Genomic DNA, 19,960 nt, shown 5'->3' on the forward strand with positions numbered 1-19,960 from the left:
ATTTAACAAAGGGCATTGTTTCAGCGACAACCTATGAGTATGGGTTTGATTTTTCTTCCATATAAATGATTCTTTTCACGTTAGAGTCTGTACAATTCTCATTTAGTTTCATTTTCCCGGGGCTTCTACTCGCATACATTTTTGCGATATATGCGACCATGAACTGGCTACCCTACTTAAATTCCTTTTGTTAATGCTTGTGCACCAACTGGTGCAGTTATTGCCAATTTTTTATTGTAATTTTTATTCCTCGAATATTAGGTTTACCAAACACTGTAATTTGGGGTAATATTTGTTTGGAACCAACGACGCCCATCCTGCCTACAGATTATTTCAGACCAGTTTGCTGTGTCTTTTTTGTTATAAAAATGTATCTTTTTTATGAAATACTCTAAATTTAGCCAATTAAATACACATTGCATTGCTCACACACATGTCTAAATAAAGAAAAATATCAGCACATTGTATATGAACTCATGCGCAAGGTCGCGTGTATACTTCGTGCATTATTGTCTGTTTTACATCCTCAAAGACATGCTCTATATATGGAACTCGACACAGAAGCTCATTTTCATTTTAATCATTTGCCTGATTGAATTCACACAAAACCTAATATCCCAACCACACGCATGAACCCCCAATTTACATATTTTATTGTCCGATTTGAAACCAATTTATATCCAGTGCATCGAATATAAATTGCAACATGCCACACATAAACGGAATATTGCTTTTCGATTATATTATACGGTATACCAGTTGACTGCCTTATACTGAAAGTTCATTTACATATCAATGCTCACATAGTATACCACACCACACGTGTAATATATGCTTGCTGGTTATTACTCCAAAGAAGTAACTCTGATTCTAATTACTTTCCGTCACCATTAATCGAATTACCGGATAAATGTTGATATCAATTTGACGAAAAGTTTTTTTTTGAGAAAAACGTTGATTTCAATTCGGTGCTTTTTTTGGCACACGATGGGTATTTTCACACTCAGCCTGAACATTTAGTGGTGTCTACAACAGCAATTATCACTCTTTGACACAAATAACTATTGTTCTTATTAATGACATCACCACATCACGTTTTAAAAGAAGGTCGAAAGACTCCTCTAAAGTACCAACAGAAAGTATACTCAACAACATATTAGTTGTATTGCCTTCATTTCAAGCGCATGATCTCCAGTAAAGTATAATGATCCGATTGAAATAGTAGATTAGATTCGATACTGTGAAAGTAATTCATTACATGAGGTAACAACTTTGTCAAGCTCGGCCTGGCCCTATGACCATTCGATTTTGTATGGATAAAATGCAATGAAGGGCTTTTTACAAATTTTATTCATACAACGTTCGAAGGGCTTTTTTGAGCAAGGCCCTGGCTTGTAAACAAAGTAACATGTGTATCTGTCAGACCTCTGTTTGTTCCTCAAAAAACACACGAGTGAGTTTCGGAGTATTGTGATACTGTATCACGTAAAATTAAGCGAAAATGTCTGCATGTAATGGATCATTTTCGCATGGGACACTCAAATGGTATGTAATGGTCAACTTTCGCATAGGACAGACAATAAAACTTATCAGAGTCCAAAGATCATGCGATACAAAATCGTGTTGTTCTACCAAAATTTGTCGAGTCAAAATGCAATTATTTTTTAGATGGCCAGTTGTCATGCCAACACGATTAATGCTCGATAACCACAATATACCCGATAACGTACAGTATATCCCAAATGGAGGGAATAGCCCTATTCTGTGCTGTATACATGCTTGTGAGAATATAAATACGTCCAATAAATAAATAAAAATAATTGCCACAGCAAATTATTCGTTTATCGAAAATTTCGTTCGTTTTGATATGTGCCAGTGATTGGTCATTATTTAATCGGTATAAACTTCAGGTTTTCGTTTTTCGTATAATGTGCTCCCCTCAGTATATCAGCAACCGTTTAAAAACAAACAATTACTGCAAGACGAGTGTTTCTTTCTTTGTTTGAATTTATTTATATTTTTTTCGTTAAATTCATTTATTGCATGTGTAACAATGTCTTTTGTCATTGAAACGCTTTTCGTCGGCGGAATTTTGTTACTTCTGTTACTCACAACTAATATTCGAAAAATATTTTATTCGTTGCGATTACCGGGACCGATTCCACTGCCAATTATCGGAAACGGTTTACTGTTTTTCAATAAGTCTTCAGCTGGTAAATGGACCCATCTTTCAATTTTGATCATGTGCTTAGCGAAATTTTATTGCTAGAGAACTTTCAAATCGTTGGGCAATTGGTCAACGATTATGGAGATGTGGCTAGAATTTGGCTCGGTCCAAGTTTGTTAGCTATAATTAAAAATCCGAAATACCTTGAGGTAAGTACACCACATAGAGGGTGTCAAGTATGGAGTGCAACCCTTATCTTTCTTTTATTTAAAAAAAAAATGAAGTTCTTGTAAGCATTACGTCAAGCAACCTAATGTTAAAATTAAAATGCAACTCGTTTTCATTTAACCCATATTGCAAGCTACCTTCACTCAGCATTTCACATTGAACCAGACAGTAAAGTTCAACAACCACACAAAACGTTGAACATGTTTAGCAATCAAGACTACCAAGCTGTTAATATGGGAAGATTGGAGGATATAGAATGAAATGTATAATGTTTTGAAGTTGTTTCATTGACGAACAATTGTTGTGTTATCAAATCAAAAGAAGTTATAGACTATGTGTTACCAAGCATATGTGTAGTCTGTCAAAAGACTTAGAAAGTGTATGATTGCTCATAATTATTATATAGTTCCATCCTCGGTTCCATCACTGCATACAATATGGATGACCCTGACTTTGAAGACATTAGAATTAATTGTTTTAAATGTACGTTACATCATTGACTAACAACCAGGGACTATTTTTAGGAAAAGAATTTCCCACATTTTCCCGAAATTATGTTTTAGGAGAATGTACAGTCAGTGACAGTTAAATCTCAGCATGAATTTGCTTCAGCTGTTTTTCAGCTGATCCACACACACAATCAAAACTGTTTATACTTCTGCTCTACCGCATACAAAAGTTACAAACCGGTTAACAAAACAATTGCAGACTGGTTTATACCTTTGAAGCTGCTACACGCACGGTAGTGGTAGTGGTAGAACCGCATAAAGACGTATAAACAGTTTTGATAATGTGGATCAGCTGAAAAACAGCTGAAGGAGGTTCATGCTGAAACTTCACGGTCTCTGACTGTAAGAAAATATGGGAAAAATCTTTCCCAAAAGTAGTCCCTGCTGACAACCTATGTGCGATGAATTGAGTTAAAATAACAAAAATCTTTCACATCAAGTAATGTTTCCAGATTTATGTGTGAGTGTAGCTCGTGTGTCCACTTAAAGAGATAAAAACGTTATTTCGAATCAATAATTTGGCTTCTGAAGATAAGAAAACTCGTTTTTTTATTCAAGATTGGTTACCAAATTAAAGTAAAGCGGTTGGAAGTTGGAATTAATATATGAGTTGTTAATCCCAACCACTTTACTTTGTTAATGCATTAAAAACAGGCACCTATGAGTCCTATCTCACTCATACAATGCATGAAGAAGCATTACAACCATTACCACAAAATTCACTACCAAGTTTGCAAAGTACAGTACAGCCAGTACAGCATATGTTTTGAAAATGAAAATGAAAATGAAACCGACTCGTTAGGTATAGATATTTGGATTAGTCATACTGAAATTGAAACTAATCAGCGAATGGATCCATTCAAATGCTAAAAAATTTGTGAGCACAAGCTGAACTAACAGGTTATATGCGTGCAACAGTTCTAAACGATGTGATAGACTCTCCGAAATTGAATAGCTTAGCTATCGAAGTTGTTGTATGCGCGAGCCTTGAGTTTAATTCAATTTACTTGGGACTGTTTTAAAACAATTTGTTCTCAGTTTTAATCGACATTTGTTAGAGTATAGAACAACACTGTTCGCGAACATTATTTATAGTAAACAGTTGAGTTGTTCGGAGTTCGTTGACAAATTCGACGAGCTCAACTTTTCGCTGATAGCAAAATAATCTGTTATCATTTCGAATGACCCCACGGGTGATTCATCACATTTCAATATAACATTCGCATTGTTTTCGGTCCAATTAATTCAAAATCACAGTATAATGTTGTTCATCGTTGTGACAATATGGTTGATATTTTTCGCCTATTTCATCGACTTTCGGAAATGTTATCTTGCGTTGAAAATGCCTGGCCCGGTATGGCAGACATTATTTTTGTTTTTTAATTTGGTTTCTCTGATTTTTAATATTTAACATCAGATGCCCCTACCACTCATCGGAAACGGTTTGATGTTTTTGAATAACACTGCAGCGGGTGAGCGCACTGGGAAACTTTATTTATTTTTTTCAATAAAAAATTTCAAATTTTTAAAGAAAATTTCGAATTGGTCGGACGTCTCAAACGTACTTATGGTGGTATTGTTGGGGTTTGGCTGGCAGCCGATTTTCATGCGTTATTGTCTGATGCATCTGTGGTCGAAGTAAGTTTCAAAGATGCAACATATACGCATATTTTGTGTCTAGTAGAAACAACGTTGCACATTGATCTTGAATTAGTGATGCAGTTTACGCGCAGTAAATCGTTCCACTTCGGTGTGTACTTAATTGGAATGACAATTTACTTTGAACTTGTAGTCACTACAATGTAGTGGCAATAATAAAACGACTAATCTAATTGATAGGTGGCGTCCATAAATTACTTAAACTGTTTTTGCAGAGGCTTAGACCCACTTCCCAATCGTTCACCATTTTCCTACACCTTTACCATTACTCCCTCTCGTCTCAAAGTAGACGTCATTTAAGGATAGCCCCGACTTACCGCAAAACAACATTTGTGTCTTTGGTTTTAGAGAGCTTCAAGTTTCACTTTCCTAATGGAATCCAAAAAAGGTTCAAAATTTTTAAAAACTGTTCAAAGCACGTATACATCACATAATTTTGGCTTAAGACTGCGTTTAGACCGTGTCACTGCTTATATATCAAAATTGTGAGACTCTTCTTCTTTTTAGCCCCGTACGAAGTACGAAGGGGCTTATAGGATTACGATGCCGTGTGTAATTGATGGAATTCGAAGCAGACGGTAAGGGCAAAGTGTTTGCCTATGTTCATAGATGACGAATCCGCAATAAAAATTTGGGCCGTCTGTCCGTCTGTCCGTCACGTCGATATCTTGAGTAAATCAAATCCGATTTCAAAAATTTTTTTTTTCCCTGAAAGATAGTCAAAATAGTGAGGCTAAGTTCGAAGATGGGCATATTCGGGTCGGCCCTTCGTGAGTTAGGGCCACCTAAGTGATTTAAGGTCTTTTGGTGATATTTATGGCAAAATAAACGATGGAAATGTAAATGACACGGCAAATGATATGTATTGTCAATACCAATCCAGGAAAAAAACGTTTTTTAAAATCGGGTGAGTGGACCGTGAGTTAGGGCCTTAGAAGTGAAAAGCTACTAGGGCCCTATGTGTATTTTACATAGAACTCAAGTAAATTTAATCCGTTTTTCGTAATTTTTGTTTCATTTGGAAGGTAATCGAACGCCGAATAGAAAGTTGTTGAAAAAAAATTAAATTTGGGTCCTTGGACTAAGGCCACTACTAGGGCCCTAAGTGTATTTTACATTGAACTCGAGTAAATTTCATTCGTTTTTCGTAATTTTTGTGTCATTTGGAAGGTAATCAAAGGCCGAATAGAATGTTGTTGAAAAAAAAATTAAATTTGGGTCCTCGGACTAAGGCCGCTACTAGGGCCCTATGCGTATTTTACATACAACTCGAGTAAATTTCATCCGTTTTTCGTAATTTTTGTTTCATTTGAAAGATAATCGAACACCGAATAGAATGTTGTTGAAAAAAAAAATTGGGTCCTCGGACTGAGGCCGCTACTAGGGCCCTATGCGTATTTTACATACAACTCGAGTAAATTTCATCCGTTTTTCGTAATTTTTGTTTCATTTGAAAGATAATAGAACACCGAATAGAATGTTGTTGAAAAAAAAATTAAATTTGGGTCCTTGGACTAAGGCCGTTACTAGGGCCCTATGTGTATTTTGAATAAAACTCGAGCAAATTTCATCCGTTTTTCGTATTTTTTGTTTCATTTGGAAGGTAATCAAAGGCCGAATAGAATGTAGTTGAAAAAAAATTAAATTTGGATCCTCGGACTGAGGCCGATACTAGTTTTCTAGAGCACTGCTGTTTCGTAGTGAGTAAGTAGCATTGCTTATAGAATGTCTAATGAAGAAGTTGCTAGGGTTCAGTGAGAATCATTTGATCATCATTTATACACCGATCGTTTTTAAGTCCATCGGTGCATATTCCCCGACTTTTCGTTGCTGAATGTAATCGCAAGAACTATTACTTTTCTCCCTTTTATCATCTTTCAATGAGACTGTACTTTTTTCCAGACCATCTTAAGTAGTCCAAAACACATCGAAAAGTCCGGCGAATATAATTATGTAAAACCATGGCTCAACGATGGATTACTGCTAAGCAAAGGCTCCAAATGGTTTCAGCGCCGGAAAATTCTGACTCCGGCATTCCATTTTAAAATCTTGGAACAATTTGTGGAAATATTCGATGCTCAGAGTCGTATTTTGGTAGAGACCCTAGCAAAATATGATCAGAAAACTGAGGTGGAAATGTTTCCTTTGGTTACATTGTGTGCATTGGATGTCATTTGTGAGTCCGCAATGGGCACGCAAATAAACGCACAGCAAAACTCCAATTCGGATTATGTTTTAGCAGTTAAGAAGTACGGAATGACGACATGGCTCATTTTTTCTTTGGCCTTTAAATTTTCTTACATTTTCTTTGTGTTTTCAGAATAGCACACATCATTCATATGCGAATGTTTAGCGTCCTCTTACGTGAAAACTTCCTGTTTCGATTTAGTCGTTTGTACAGTGAAGAAAAGCGAGCCTTGAAGACTCTACACGATTTTACCGACAAAGTTATTAATGAAAGAAGAAATGCAATTCTAACAAATAACTCAGAGCACAATGACAAAAAGAGCGACAGTGTCGACGAGTCCATCGGTATGAAGAGGAAAATGGCTTTCTTAGATATTCTGCTGCAATCAACCGTAAACGGTAAGCCTTTGAGCAATTCGGACATTCGAGAAGAGGTGGATACGTTCATGTTTGAGGTATCGTATAGCGTCCCTTGTTCCAATACACATAAAATTTGGCCTAACTTTGTACTTATTCGTTTCAAAGGGTCACGACACAACAACGTCAGGAATAACATTTTGTCTATACTGCATTGCACAATATCCAGAAGTGCAACAGAAATGTTTCCAAGAAATCAGAGATGTTATAGGAGACGATGTAACGAAACCAGTAACTTTGAACGATTTGAATAATTTGAACTACTTTGATTTGGTGATCAAAGAGACACTGCGAATTTTCCCTTCTGTGCCACTTATTGGCAGAGAACTTCAGGAAGAAGTTGTTATAGGTGAATTATGGACGGCTATTATTTTGTAGCGATTCATAACAATCAACATTTTTGTAGGCAAGTACACCTTACCGAAGGGTACGAACGTTGTCATTCCAATTTATTATATGGGACATGATCCGAATATATTCGTGAATCCCGAAGTGTTCACACCGGAACGGTTTCTAGTGGAGAGGAATACAGAAAAGAATAATCCTTTCTCTTACATACCATTCTCAGCTGGCCCAAGAAACTGTAATTGAATTTATCCTCTCGTATTTGTTTGTGGTTTGCCAATTTCTCAATTTTACAGGTATTGGACAAAAGTTTGCTGTGTTGGAAATAAAGAGTTTGGTATCGAAGGTTCTGAGATATTTTGAAATTTCATTGGCCGAAAACAGTAAGGAATATCCAACTTTATTAGCCGAGCTAATTTTGATTCCAGAAAGTAAAATTAATTTTCACGTTAAGCCGAGGATGTATTCTTAAGGGATAGAGGTTGAGGTTAGTATAAGAATTTGTTAGAAAGAAAACTGAAATTTTCGAAATTTTGTATATATTTGTGTGGAGTCTTCAATAAATCGAGTGCTAAACAACTCTGATAAATCTTTGCTAATACTTTGAATATGGATCATCCAACGCTGTTCCCTCATCAATACTTTTTAATCCTAAAACATGACGTATGTCATACACGTAAAGAATATGTTAAAACAAATGAAGTAGTAGATTTGTCCTAAGTAGTGTTGAAATATCGCGACTCAAGTTGTTCTTAACTTGTGCCAAAATGTTTTTCATCGAATTTGATTCCAGAACTCGCCTCCTGCTCGTGCTGACCTCTCATACTCTAAAAAAGCTTTTAACATGCGTTAGGAAAATAACTATTGATTAATCGTTAATCCCATGAAGCACTTTGGTGATTCTGTTCAAAATAGATAAATATTTCTGTAAATTCAAACCTCTCTTTCCGACTCGATCGCTAAAGTCAAAATAACAGACTCTGGACCCGAGACAACACTGGCATGATCGATTATACACCACATGCAAACGCACAGTGTAAATTTGTTGTGAACTCAATTTATGCAGGTCATTCAATAAGAAACATATTACGTTCTGATTACAGTTTGCAAAGAAATTGATTTCAATAGGAAGGCTCAATGAGACATTATAATGTGAATCATTAACAATAAGTACCGAGTACATTGTAGTGATATTCTTGCTGTAGGCAAAGTTATTCATGGATCAAGTCGCGAAATGTTGTAGTTATAGTCGCTAGATGTAAAGTTATAGTGTGACAAAAACACCAAATTTCGCAACGTGTTGAATACACCATTTTATGCAAATTTGCACGGCAGAGTAAAATAAACCAGGCAGGAGCGGTTAATTTTGAAACGTCAAATAAGGGACCCAGTACATTGTATGCAAATGAACTCAAATGAACACTGACATAAATTGAATAATTTATTCGCAAAAAATTAGCCTATGTAGATAGTTCAGGTCAAATCATGCTTACTGCCTTGTCTACTTTTCTCGGCCACGAAATTTGCCACGAAAAAAATGGCTATTTTTATGCTTGCTAAGAGAGCCGAGAGGAAAAATGTCAATGTTGAGGGGCGAAAGTAAACTTTTCATCGAGGTCAATTTTGGAAATTTTCTCTCGAATTATTCCCTATGCATAGATTTTTTTTTATACTTGGTTTGGACGATGTTTTTAAGCTATTTTCGCTTGTAGCCCTCACTATACATCGTCTAAACCAAGTAATAACTATCTCTGCGATTACAAATCTCAATAGCCTAATGGATAGGTGTTGATTTTTAAGCATTTGGCTTTGGTGTAGACGGTTCAAACTTCAGTGAAGGCAAGATCGTTATGAACATGGTTCCAAACGAGTGATTAAAAGTAAAATTCGAGTGATGAAAGACCACTTCATATACCATTCAAAACAGGTATGAAAGCATGAAAACGCTCACTTTTCACAACGATTATGCATAAACAAACTCAGTGACGAAAATTTTCGTTGGATTTTTTGAGAAAAACACTGTATGTTACTCAGTGATAAATGGTTTTTTAGGCACCCGAGGTCATAGGCATATATAGCATCTAATACATCTAATACATCTAACGCATTTGTCACTCGATGGCATAAAAAAGCACCTACTTTTCGCAACCAGTTGCATAAATAACTATTATATCGTACGTCACCTTTGCCTATAGATAGCGTGGACGTTCGTTTAGATTTCGAACGTGTCAGGTTCACTACAGGTTTGTTCCAAATAACTGTAACCGCGAACTTTGACAACTCGAACCACGACGATTTCATCCACAGACGACATAACCTTTCTTTTTTGCAAAAATTTTGAGGCGCCGTATACTTATTAGGGAAAGGAAAACCGGAACGTTTTGACGAAACCGGTTTTCGGTAATACCAGACCATGTAATACCGGTATTACCGGTAATTTCGGTATTTCATATAATCTTACTTTCTTCATAAAATTTCACGATATACCCACTAAGACTTAATTATGTGATTCAAAAAGACATAAGATCACATAAATGTTGTGATCACAACCATACTAGGCACACGAGGAGGCGCATTTTGAAGACCCAGAAGACCTCTCGAAGCAGGATCTTAGCTTTTTCATTCACCACATTAATTTGTCAAAAACTTTTTCTTGGCTGAATTCGCATTGCTGTTTTGAAGTACCGCTACCGAAAATATGCCAAGTTTAGGGTCGTGCAATGGTTCATAGATCAAAACAGAATGAGTCCACAAAAATTCATAACTTTCCTAGGTGACGAAACTATTCTTTTTCATTTATTTATGTTTATCTTGTACAAATTCACTGAAGTTACTTCATACTGGTATCTCCTGCATCTATCGGGCTCATCTAAAAAATTGGAAATTTCGAAATTGTTATCACCTGAAAATTTTGACAATGTACTTTTAGTGGATCGCCAAAATTCAGTCGATTTTAAAGCAAGGATTTTTCTCGATTTTCACTCATATCATATGGACTGGAATTCTTTGGAATTGGAGTAGTAATTCAGAAGAGATATTTCGAAAATGACGCTGAATTTTCTGCATTGTACTACAAGTGTTTGTATTGTTTAAAATAATTTAATTTGTGCTACTCTAACTCTAACGTGGAAATCAAGGGTTTAAAGAAAAAATTCATAAGTCATTAGGAGATTTATCTCACTCCTCAGTCGTTGGAATTTAGAAGGTCAGTCAGTTTTAAGTTTTAACCCAAGCCTTTTATGTAACTGCAAAGACTAAATAAGGTTTAAGTTCCAATTTGATGCCGATTTATTTCTTGAAATTTTACTATTTCCTTTATTTATTCCCAAAGTTTTTGATGTAAAAAACTACAATTTTCAAATAATTTTAAACTTCAGTAAAAACCGGTATTCAAAATTCTAAAACCGGTATTCGGTATCCCGGTATTACCGAAACCGTTTATACCGAAATCCCTTCCCTAATACTTATACTGACAGCTTTCAAAGAAATTTACGTATTGAAGCTGCTTCGCTCTAATTTCGGCAGCTCATTTTTCATGAGAAATTGTTTAGGTTATGTTGTCTATGGATGAAATTTGACAATTCGTATGGCCTTGGAACAGACCTACTGGCCAAGCACTTCTCCTAGCATTAACTCTAAATTAAAAAAGCGTCAGAGAAGGCCTTTGGTGATAATACCCACCGTTCGAGTCTGTTTAAATCGACTACTTCAACTCATACAGTCATTTTTACAACATACAACATTTTCAATGTTAATGCTGGGAGTAATGCTAATCTACCAATTATAACCCAGTGAATTTGAAAAAATATAAAAAGCAAAGTATACCTTCCATATCAGATAATCAAATTGAATTTTATCTCCCTGCAGATTGTTCAACACCATCATGAACAATAATCAAATTTAAATTTAATTTTTCAAAAATAAATGAGATAAAACACACGACCATAACCAAGTCATGATTATAACATACCGATATGCTATGTGCTATGTGAACCGTGTGGTCATTAAGTTACGAAAGCCAGGACAAAATCAATATTTTCAATTGCAGAAGGAAGATTTCTTCCAAAAACTTGAACTATTCTGGCTAGGGCTTTCACCACTGTAATATCACTCAAAAATTTCACTTTATATTAGAATAATCGGATACTTGAATCTCGTCTCTTCGATTTATTTATAAATTCTTTTTTTTCGAATCACCCTCTGACCTGGATTATCAGCTGAAACTGACAGTATAAGTACAGCGAACTGTATAGATTCGTTGTGTGCTCAGTGCAGTGTGCATGAAAGTAATTCACCTGTGAATTGATCAATTATTTATCTGCATGTGAGATCGTGAAGTGATACAGAAAAAATGGGTTTCTTTGAACTCCTGGGATTAATCGTGTTTCTGTACTTTATCGTTAACATTTTCCTGTGGATATATTTAGACTCTGATATTGAGTTGTTCATCTGCGAAAAGATAGGCAAACCGATCGGTACGACAATTTACACGCACTGTTGTTCAATAGAAGAATTTCTTAAAATTCATAATCAAAACAGATTCTTTACGTGGCAAAGTGGTGTGGATCACTGGTGCGTCCAGTGGAATCGGAAAAAGCCTGGGTATTGTTTTGGCTCGTCACGGAGTTAAATTGTAAGATAATGTCGCCGATTTTGATAGAATGAACAGTTTTTAATCAAATTTCACATAGATGTCTGTCAGCCCGCCGTGAAGATGAGTTGGACAAAGTCAAATCGGAATGTTTAAAGGAATCATCACTGAAGCCGGACGATATTTTCGTACTGAAAATGGACATGCTACAGACCGACAAACATCAGGACTATTTCGATCAAGTCATCAAGCATTTCGGTCGAGTCGATGTATTGGTTAACAATGCAGGACGATCTCAACGCGCTCTTTGGCAGAATATTGACCTACAGGTCGATCGGGAATTGTTCGATTTGGATGTCTTTTCCGTTGTGAATCTATCCAGAATTTACATCAGGCATGTGGAGAAGCATTCATTGGAAGGACACATTGCGGTCACGTCTAGTACGGCGGGTTTGATCGGAGTTCCGAACTCGTGCAGCTATGTTGGCGCTAAACATGCCATTCATGTGAGTCTATCTTCATATTAAAATCAAAATTTTGATCGAATAAGATAACGAACACTTTGTTCCGCAGGGCTACTTCGACAGCTTAAAGCTTGAGATACCTGATTTCAATGTTACTCTTTTCTGTCCGGGACCCACTACAACCGATTTCCTCAAAACAGCATTCACAGATAAAACGACGGAAGTTTATGGAGGCAAAGCTGAAGCAAGTAGCAAACGAATGAGCTCGGAACGGTGCGCATTTTTAATGGCAACAAGCATTGCAAACAAATTGAACACCAGTTTTGTTGGACCGTTTCCAGTTCCGTTTCTTGCTTATGTCAGCATGTACTGTCCCAATTTGAAATTGCTGTAAGTTTTGTTGTGTGCACATATCAATTGAATGAGATTGAAAGTCGTTGATTTACAGCATCCTGAAGTTAGCGGGTAAAGGAGCCATGTCTAAGATCAGAGATCCAGAAAAGAAGGATTAGTCAATAATTTGTGTTCAGATCGAGATTCTTACAAATATCAGCAAGTGAGAAAAGTAATTTGAAAAATTGTGATTTCCTTTTTGTAATCAAGGTTGCAACAAATGGAATAAATTTAAGTTACTTTGTACGGGAAGGTCTTTTCATTGATGCCTCGCACAGATTCAGAGTAGAGGCGATTTTTATGTAAAACAAGAATATTCATATCATAGCATGCATGGTTGGGCAGTGATCGTTGTAAGTGTTCGTTACTTGGCGACAAAATATCGCTTGCCGTTCAGAGGCAAAGCTCTTTCTTAAACTACATTAAGCACAGTATAATGTTGTTCATCGTTGTGACAATATTGTTTTTTTTTTAACCTTTAACCTTTAACCTTCCGCTACCATTCATCGGAAACGGTTTAATGTTTTAGAAAAACACTGCAGCGGGTGAGCGTAATGAGAGTCATTTGATCATCATTTCTACACCGATCGTTTTTAAGTCCATCGATGCAGTTTAGGGAGTCAAATCAAGCTCTATTGCCTGGTTTACTTTACTCAGCCATGAAATTTGCCGGGAAAAAAATAGTTTCTTCAATGACGATCAAGTCTGCATTCATACGCAAACAAAAGTTTTCTCTGCGACTATACATCAATAATCTATACATCCTAATGGTTAGGTGTTGACCTTTAAGCATTTGGCTTTGGTGGAGACGGTTCAAACTTTAGTCAAGGGAAGATCTTTTTGAACATGGTACCAAACGAGTGATTAAAAGTAAAGCTCGAGTGATGAAGAACCACTTCATTACCCACCCAAAACAGGCATGAAAGCATGAAAAGGTTCACACGACCATAACCAAAGTTTATTAAAGCGAGGATTTCACTTTATATTCGACTAAATCGGGGCTCCCCTACAAAATCCGGAGAACTAAAATCCGGAATTACAAAATCCAGACAAAAAAATCCGGAGGCTTCAAAATCCGGAAGCCTCAGAATCCGGAAACCTCAAAATCTAGATGCTTCAAAATACCGAATTACAAAATCCAGGTTAAATTTGGTGCAAAAGCACATGTGCCTGCACCGACTCGGTACAACAATCAGGATGGAAGGAAAAAGCTGTATCTAGAAGGTACAACTCTTTTCTTTATAGAAATAGAATAAGTCCATAAAGTTGTGACAATTATAACAGTTGTAATGGTTGTACCTAATTCATCATAAAAAATCTGTACTAAGCTAACTTCAGACACATCAAAAACACCCGGACAAAGTGTCATTGAACCTTCAAGGGGGGATTCTCCCCCTTGACCCCCTCAGCGGGGGCTGCCGCCCCTCGACCCCGCTTTTTTATTTTTCTATTTATTTCAAGGCCTGCGGCGCTGATTTCATCCATTAACTACTAAACCAAACCTAGCAATTAAAAAATATATTTCAAGAATAACCAGAAGCAACTTTTTATATTTTCCCACTTGAAATTACAATATTCAATTGTCAATGCAACTGTGTCAATTACAGTTGGTAGCGTCCATATTTTATGCCTTTTCTGTATTTATTTTGCTTATCCCTTCTGTCAACTCTTGACAGCATTTCACGTTTTAGTACGTTTTCTTTTCCTGCAGCGAAAACCATATCTCAGCAAAAAAAAAATCTATAATTTTTATCAAACAAATATCTAGAAATGACGGGTCCTACTCAGGTGGATGAGGATTTACAGTTTTGGACGCCATTTTTTAGAACTTTTTCGCAAAACTTCCGAGGTCGAAATAGCTCTCTCTTTGCTCAACAGTTATACTATCAGATCTCTACGTGAAGATGGAAGAGTGACAGTTCTGTAGAAGATTGTTGAATGGTATCCGTAAGCCTAGAGTATACACCGAATTAAATCCCTGTGTACATTGACAAATGTGATTCTAAAAAATTGCAATAATTGCAACAATAGGAACAAGGTCGTTGAAAATGTCAATCGTCATCCACAGAGAAACAACACAACCTCGCATTTACGTTTTAATGAATGAATGTTGCTGTGGTTATGTTTGCGTCTGTGGATGCTCTCGTTCGTTTTCGTCTTTTTAAAACTCTTTTTTTACTATACTATAGGATGGAACAAATCTATGGAAAGTGTGTATTATTTACCTCCGACGACTTTTGAATTTTCACTGCCACTGTGCCAATTATGTGACACTGTAGTTTCAATACTATCACTAATAGCAGTTTTCAGAATTTTGCAAAGTTCCAACATCTTCGCTAAGCTAACATCTTCGTCAAAGTTATCCGGAAAAAATCCGGACGAAATCCGTAAAGTTTAACATCGATCAGGATTTTGAAGCTTCCTGATTTTGAAGTTTCCAGATTATGAGGCTTCCGGATTTTGAGGCTTCCGGATTTTTTTGTCTGGATTTTGTAATTCCGGATTTTAACTCTCCGGATTTTGTACGATTACCGATATGTTTAGACTGCGATATTGAATTGTTCATCTGCGGAAAAATAGGCAAACCGATCGGTATGACAATTTACACGCACTGGTGCTCAATAGAAGAATTTCTTAAAATCGATATTTCATAATCAAAACAGATTCTCTACGTGGCAAAGTGGTGTGGATCACTGGTGCATCCAGTGGAATCGGAAAAAGCCTGGGTATTGTTTTGGCTCGTCACGGAGTTAAATTGTAAGATAATGTCGCCGATTTTGATAGTTTTCAATCAAATTTCCTGTAGATGTCTGTCAGCCCGCCGTGAAGATGAATTGGACAAAGTCAAATCGGAATGTTTAAAAAAATCAGAATCATCACTGAAGCCGGAAGATATTTTCGTACTGAAAATGGACATGCTACAGACCGACAAACATCAGGACTATTTCGATCAAGTCATCAAGCATTTCGGTCGAGTCGATGTGTTGGTTAACAATGCAGGACGATCTCAACGCGCTCTTTGGCAGAATATTGACCTACAGGTCGATCGGGAATTGTTCGATTTAGATGTCTTTTCCGTTGTGAATCTATCCAGAATTTACATCAGGCATGTGGAGAAGCATTCATTGGAAGGACACATTGCGGTTACGTCTAGTACGGCGGGTTTGATCGGAGTTCCGAACTCGTGCAGCTATGTTGGCGCTAAACATGCCATTCATGTGAGTCTATCTTCATATTAAAATCAAAATTTTGATCGAATAAGATAACGAACACTTTGTTCCGCAGGGCTACTTCGACAGCTTAAAGCTTGAGATACCTGATTTCAATGTTACTCTTTTCTGTCCGGGACCCACTACAACCGATTTCCTCAAAACAGCATTCACAGATAAAACAACAGAAGTTTATGGTGGCAAAGCTGAAGCAAGTAGCAAACGAATGAGCTCGGAACGGTGCGCATTTTTGATGGCAACAAGCATTGCAAACAAATTGCACACCAGTTTTGTTGGACCGTTTCCAGTTCCGTTTCTTGCTTATGTCAGCATGTACTGTCCCAATTTGAAATTGCTGTAAGTTTTGTTGTGTGCACATATCAATTGAATGAGATTGAAAGTCGTTGATTTACAGCATTCTGAAGTTAGCGGGTAAAGGAGCCATGTCTAAGATCAGAGATCCAGAAAAGAAGGATTAGTCAATAATTTGTGTTCAGATCGAGATTCCTACAAATATCAGCAAGTGAGAAAAGTAATTTGAAAAATTGTGATTTCCTTTTTGTAATCAAGGTTGCAACAAATGGAATAAATTTAAGTTACTTTGTACGGGAAGGTCTTTTCATTGATGCCTCGCACAGATTCAGAGTAGAGGCGATTTTTATGTAAAACAAGAATATTCATATCATAGCATGCATGGTTGGGCGGGGAGTGATCGTTGTAAATGTTCGTTACTTGGCGACAAAATATCGCTTGCCGTTCAGAGGCGAAGCTCTTTCTTAAACTACATTAAGCACAGTATCGTTGTGACAATATTGCTGATCTTTTTCGCATGTTACATCTACTTTCGGAAATGTTATCTTGGGCTAAAAATGCCTGGCCCGTATGGCAAACATTATTTTTGTATCTTAATTTGTTTTTTTTTTTATTTTTAACCTTTAACCTTCCGCTACCATTCATCGGAAACGGTTTAATGTTTTAGAAAAACACTGCAGCGGGTGAGCGTAATGAGAGTCATTTGATCATCATTTCTACACCGATCGTTTTTAAGTCCATCGATGCAGTTTAGGGAGTCAAATCAAGCTCTATTGCCTGGTTTACTTTACTCAGCCATGAAATTTGCCGGGAAAAAAATAGTTTCTTCAATGACGATCAAGTCTGCATTCATACGCAAACAAAAGTTTTCTCTGCGACTATACATCAATAATCTATATACATCCTAATGGTTAGGTGTTGACCTTTAAGCATTTGGCTTTGGTGGAGACGGTTCAAACTTTAGTCAAGGGAAGATCTTTCTGAACATGGTACCAAACGAGTGATTAAAAGTAAAGCTCGTGTGATGAAGAACCACTTCATTACCCACCCAAAACAGGCATGAAAGCATGAAAAGGTTCACACGACCATAACCAAAGTTTATTAAAGCGAGGATTTCACTTTATATTCGACTAAATCGGATACTGAAATCTCGTCATTCCGATTTATTTATAAATTCTTTTTTTTTCGAATCACCCTCTGTTCTGGATTATCAGCTGAAACTGACACTAAAAGTACAGCCAGGGTATTGGTAACAGCGCACTATATAGATTCGTTGTGTGTTCAGTGCAGTGTGCATGAAAGTAATTCACCTGTAAACCATATAGACAGATATGACGCACTGTGCCGCACATTTGTGCTTGTCAAATGAATTCAGGAACAAAACTTGAACAGTGCGACATCTGGTTGAGAGGGAATTGATCCATTATTTATCTGCACTGCATGTGAGATCGTGAGTGATACAGAAAAAAATGGGTTTCTTTGAACTCCTGGGATTAATCGTGTTTCTGTACTTTATTGTTAACATTTTCCTGTGGATATGTTTAGACTGCGATATTGAGTTGTTCATCTGCGGAAAAATAGGCAAACCGATCGGTATGACAATTTACACGCACTGGTGCTCGATAGAAGAATTTCTTAAAATCGATATTTCATAATCAAAACAGATTCTCTACGTGGCAAAGTGGTGTGGATCACTGGTGCATCCAGTGGAATCGGAAAAAGCCTGGGTATTGTTTTGGCTCGTCACGGAGTTAAATTGTAAGATAATGTCGCCGATTTTGATAGTTTTCAATCAAATTTCCTGTAGATGTCTGTCAGCCCGCCGTGAAGATGAATTGGACAAAGTCAAATCGGAATGTTTAAAAGAATCAGAATCATCACTGAAGCCGGACGATATTTTCGTACTGAAAATGGACATGCTACAGACCGACAAACATCAGGACTATTTCGATCAAGTCATCAAGCATTTCGGTCGAGTCGATGTGTTGGTTAACAATGCAGGACGATCTCAACGCGCTCTTTGGCAGAATATTGACCTACAGGTCGATCGGGAATTGTTCGATTTGGATGTCTTTTCCGTTGTGAATCTATCCAGAATTTACATCAGGCATGTGGAGAAGCATTCATTGGAAGGACACATTGCGGTTACGTCTAGTACGGCGGGTTTGATCGGAGTTCCCAACTCGTGCAGCTATGTTGGCGCTAAACATGCCATTCATGTGAGTCTATCTTCATATTAAAATCAAATTTTTGATCGAATAAGATAACGAACACTTTGTTCTGCAGGGCTACTTCGACAGCTTAAAGCTTGAGATACCTGATTTCAATGTTACTCTTTTCTGTCCAGGACCCACAACAACCGATTTCCTCAAAACAGCATTCACAGATAAAACAACAGAAGTTTATGGAGGCAAAGCTGAAGCAAGTAGCAAACGAATGAGCTCGGAACGGTGCGCATTTTTAATGGCAACAAGCATTGCAAACAAATTGAACACCAGTTTTGTTGGACCGTTTCCAGTTCCGTTTCTTGCTTATGTCAGCATGTACTGTCCCAATTTGAAATTGCTGTAAGTTTTGTTGTGTGCACATATCAATTGAATGAGATTGAAAGTCGTTGATTTACAGCATCCTGAAGTTAGCGGGTAATGGAGCCATGTCTAAGATCAGAGATCCAGAACAGAAGGTCTAGTCAATAATTTGTGTTCAGATCGAGATTCCTACAAATATCAGCAAGTGAGAAAAGTAATTTGAAAAATTGTGATTTCCTTTTTGTAATCAAGGTATGGAATAAATTTAAGTTACTTTGTACGGGAAGGTCTTTTCATTGATGCCTCGCACAGATTCAGAGTAGAGACGATTTTTATGTAAAACAAGAAATTCATATCATAGCATGCATGGTTGGGCACTGGGCAGTGATCGTTGTAAATGTTCGTTACTTGGCGACAAAATATCGCTTGCCGTTCAGAGGCGAAGCTCTTTCTTAAACTACATTAACATTTTGTTGTCAAATCTTGACCTTAAGAAATGAGAATTGTCGATTGAAGCACATGTTTCCTATAATTGAGTTTCAAGGGGGAGTATCCATCATAGTAGTTTTATTGTTGTTATAAATATCCCTACATTGACATACGCAATTATAATTCTAAAATATGACTTCAAATGTGAACATTTTACCATATGGTGGACGATACGTCTCATTCATATGAACATTTCAGTGGACAAAGATTAGTTCAACCTGTCTTTCGAAAACAGCCCACTATCCTACCTAGTGAATGCAATTACCGTCGCATATTTAAAAACCGGTAAACAGTATTACCGAAATTTTTGAGTAAATTTACCGGTAAATAACCGGTAATCTATATTGCATAGACATCGGTTAATTAACTTTAATTTTATGACAAAAAATTGTTTAAAAAAATCTTTGTCTTAAGCTTAGTGTAGTGAGCTTCCTGACAAACGTACGTTGAATTTGAAAATAA

The 19,960-nt window shown here is 36.8% G+C and overlaps 4 protein-coding genes across 9 annotated transcripts; all 4 read left to right on the top strand.

Annotated features, from left to right (window-relative positions):
* The first annotated feature begins 1,892 nt into the window (after positions 1-1,892).
* LOC119077680 (cytochrome P450 4d1-like) lies at positions 1,893-8,096 on the top strand. 5 transcript variants are annotated; one of them, XM_037184938.1, is made up of 8 exons: positions 3,843-4,258; positions 4,322-4,376; positions 4,436-4,542; positions 6,466-6,812; positions 6,884-7,205; positions 7,276-7,516; positions 7,574-7,750; positions 7,809-8,096. In XM_037184938.1, exons 1-8 carry the CDS (start codon positions 4,166-4,168, stop codon positions 7,982-7,984), a joined length of 1,518 nt encoding a protein of 505 aa, XP_037040833.1. In that variant the 5' UTR covers positions 3,843-4,165; the 3' UTR covers positions 7,985-8,096. The 5 variants fall into 5 exon arrangements, with proteins under 5 accessions (XP_037040832.1, XP_037040833.1, XP_037040831.1 ...); XM_037184936.1 differs by having other exon boundaries at positions 4,086-4,258; positions 4,415-4,542; positions 7,809-8,094; XM_037184937.1 differs by lacking the exons at positions 3,843-4,258; positions 4,322-4,376; positions 4,436-4,542 and adding exons at positions 1,893-2,213; positions 2,270-2,376 and having other exon boundaries at positions 7,809-8,094.
* A 3,645-nt stretch (positions 8,097-11,741) lies between these two features.
* LOC119077697 (dehydrogenase/reductase SDR family member 7-like) lies at positions 11,742-13,209 on the top strand. Of its 2 annotated transcripts, XM_037184970.1 has the most exons (6): positions 11,743-11,987; positions 12,052-12,145; positions 12,204-12,609; positions 12,677-12,957; positions 13,016-13,088; positions 13,125-13,209. In XM_037184970.1, the coding sequence occupies exons 1-5, from the start codon at positions 11,864-11,866 to the stop codon at positions 13,077-13,079; spliced, it is 969 nt and encodes a 322-aa protein (XP_037040865.1). In that variant the 5' UTR covers positions 11,743-11,863; the 3' UTR covers positions 13,080-13,088; positions 13,125-13,209. The 2 variants fall into 2 exon arrangements, with proteins under 2 accessions (XP_037040864.1, XP_037040865.1); XM_037184969.1 differs by having other exon boundaries at positions 11,742-11,987; positions 13,016-13,209.
* Positions 13,210-15,368: 2,159 nt separating this feature from the next.
* On the top strand, positions 15,369-16,778 carry LOC119077696 (dehydrogenase/reductase SDR family member 7-like). The gene is made up of 6 exons (XM_037184968.1): positions 15,369-15,552; positions 15,624-15,717; positions 15,767-16,178; positions 16,246-16,526; positions 16,585-16,657; positions 16,694-16,778. Exons 1-5 carry the CDS (start codon positions 15,405-15,407, stop codon positions 16,646-16,648), a joined length of 999 nt encoding a protein of 332 aa, XP_037040863.1. The 5' UTR covers positions 15,369-15,404; the 3' UTR covers positions 16,649-16,657; positions 16,694-16,778.
* A 1,172-nt stretch (positions 16,779-17,950) lies between these two features.
* Positions 17,951-19,235, top strand: LOC119077718 (dehydrogenase/reductase SDR family member 7-like). Its single transcript, XM_037185000.1, has 5 exons — positions 17,951-18,074; positions 18,146-18,239; positions 18,289-18,700; positions 18,768-19,048; positions 19,107-19,235. The coding sequence occupies exons 1-5, from the start codon at positions 17,951-17,953 to the stop codon at positions 19,168-19,170; spliced, it is 975 nt and encodes a 324-aa protein (XP_037040895.1). The 3' UTR covers positions 19,171-19,235.
* Positions 19,236-19,960: the final 725 nt, after the last annotated feature.

Source organism: Bradysia coprophila, unplaced genomic scaffold (assembly GCF_014529535.1).
Source record: "Bradysia coprophila strain Holo2 unplaced genomic scaffold, BU_Bcop_v1 contig_24, whole genome shotgun sequence".
NCBI lineage: Eukaryota > Metazoa > Arthropoda > Insecta > Diptera > Sciaridae > Bradysia > Bradysia coprophila.

What these genes read in the sequence shown, in the direction of transcription:
- LOC119077680 (XM_037184936.1), top strand. Translation starts at nt 4,166, where the DNA reads ATGTTGTTCATCGTTGTGACAATATGGTTGATATTTTTCGCCTATTTC. An exon ending in CGTTGAAAATGCCTGGCCCG is followed by an intron (nt 4,259 to 4,321) that starts GTATGGCAGACA and finishes ATTTAACATCAG; the next exon opens with ATGCCCCTACCACTCATCGG. An exon ending in CTGATGCATCTGTGGTCGAA is followed by an intron (nt 4,543 to 6,465) that starts GTAAGTTTCAAA and finishes ACTTTTTTCCAG; the next exon opens with ACCATCTTAAGTAGTCCAAA.
- LOC119077697 (XM_037184969.1), top strand. Translation starts at nt 11,864, where the DNA reads ATGGGTTTCTTTGAACTCCTGGGATTAATCGTGTTTCTGTACTTTATC. An exon ending in GCTCGTCACGGAGTTAAATT is followed by an intron (nt 12,146 to 12,203) that starts GTAAGATAATGT and finishes AATTTCACATAG; the next exon opens with ATGTCTGTCAGCCCGCCGTG. An exon ending in TGTCCCAATTTGAAATTGCT is followed by an intron (nt 12,958 to 13,015) that starts GTAAGTTTTGTT and finishes GTTGATTTACAG; the next exon opens with CATCCTGAAGTTAGCGGGTA.
- LOC119077696 (XM_037184968.1), top strand. Translation starts at nt 15,405, where the DNA reads ATGAGGCTTCCGGATTTTGAGGCTTCCGGATTTTTTTGTCTGGATTTT. An exon ending in GCTCGTCACGGAGTTAAATT is followed by an intron (nt 15,718 to 15,766) that starts GTAAGATAATGT and finishes AATTTCCTGTAG; the next exon opens with ATGTCTGTCAGCCCGCCGTG. An exon ending in GCGCTAAACATGCCATTCAT is followed by an intron (nt 16,179 to 16,245) that starts GTGAGTCTATCT and finishes TTTGTTCCGCAG; the next exon opens with GGCTACTTCGACAGCTTAAA.
- LOC119077718 (XM_037185000.1), top strand. Translation starts at nt 17,951, where the DNA reads ATGGGTTTCTTTGAACTCCTGGGATTAATCGTGTTTCTGTACTTTATT. An exon ending in AAAAATAGGCAAACCGATCG is followed by an intron (nt 18,075 to 18,145) that starts GTATGACAATTT and finishes TAATCAAAACAG; the next exon opens with ATTCTCTACGTGGCAAAGTG. An exon ending in GCTCGTCACGGAGTTAAATT is followed by an intron (nt 18,240 to 18,288) that starts GTAAGATAATGT and finishes AATTTCCTGTAG; the next exon opens with ATGTCTGTCAGCCCGCCGTG.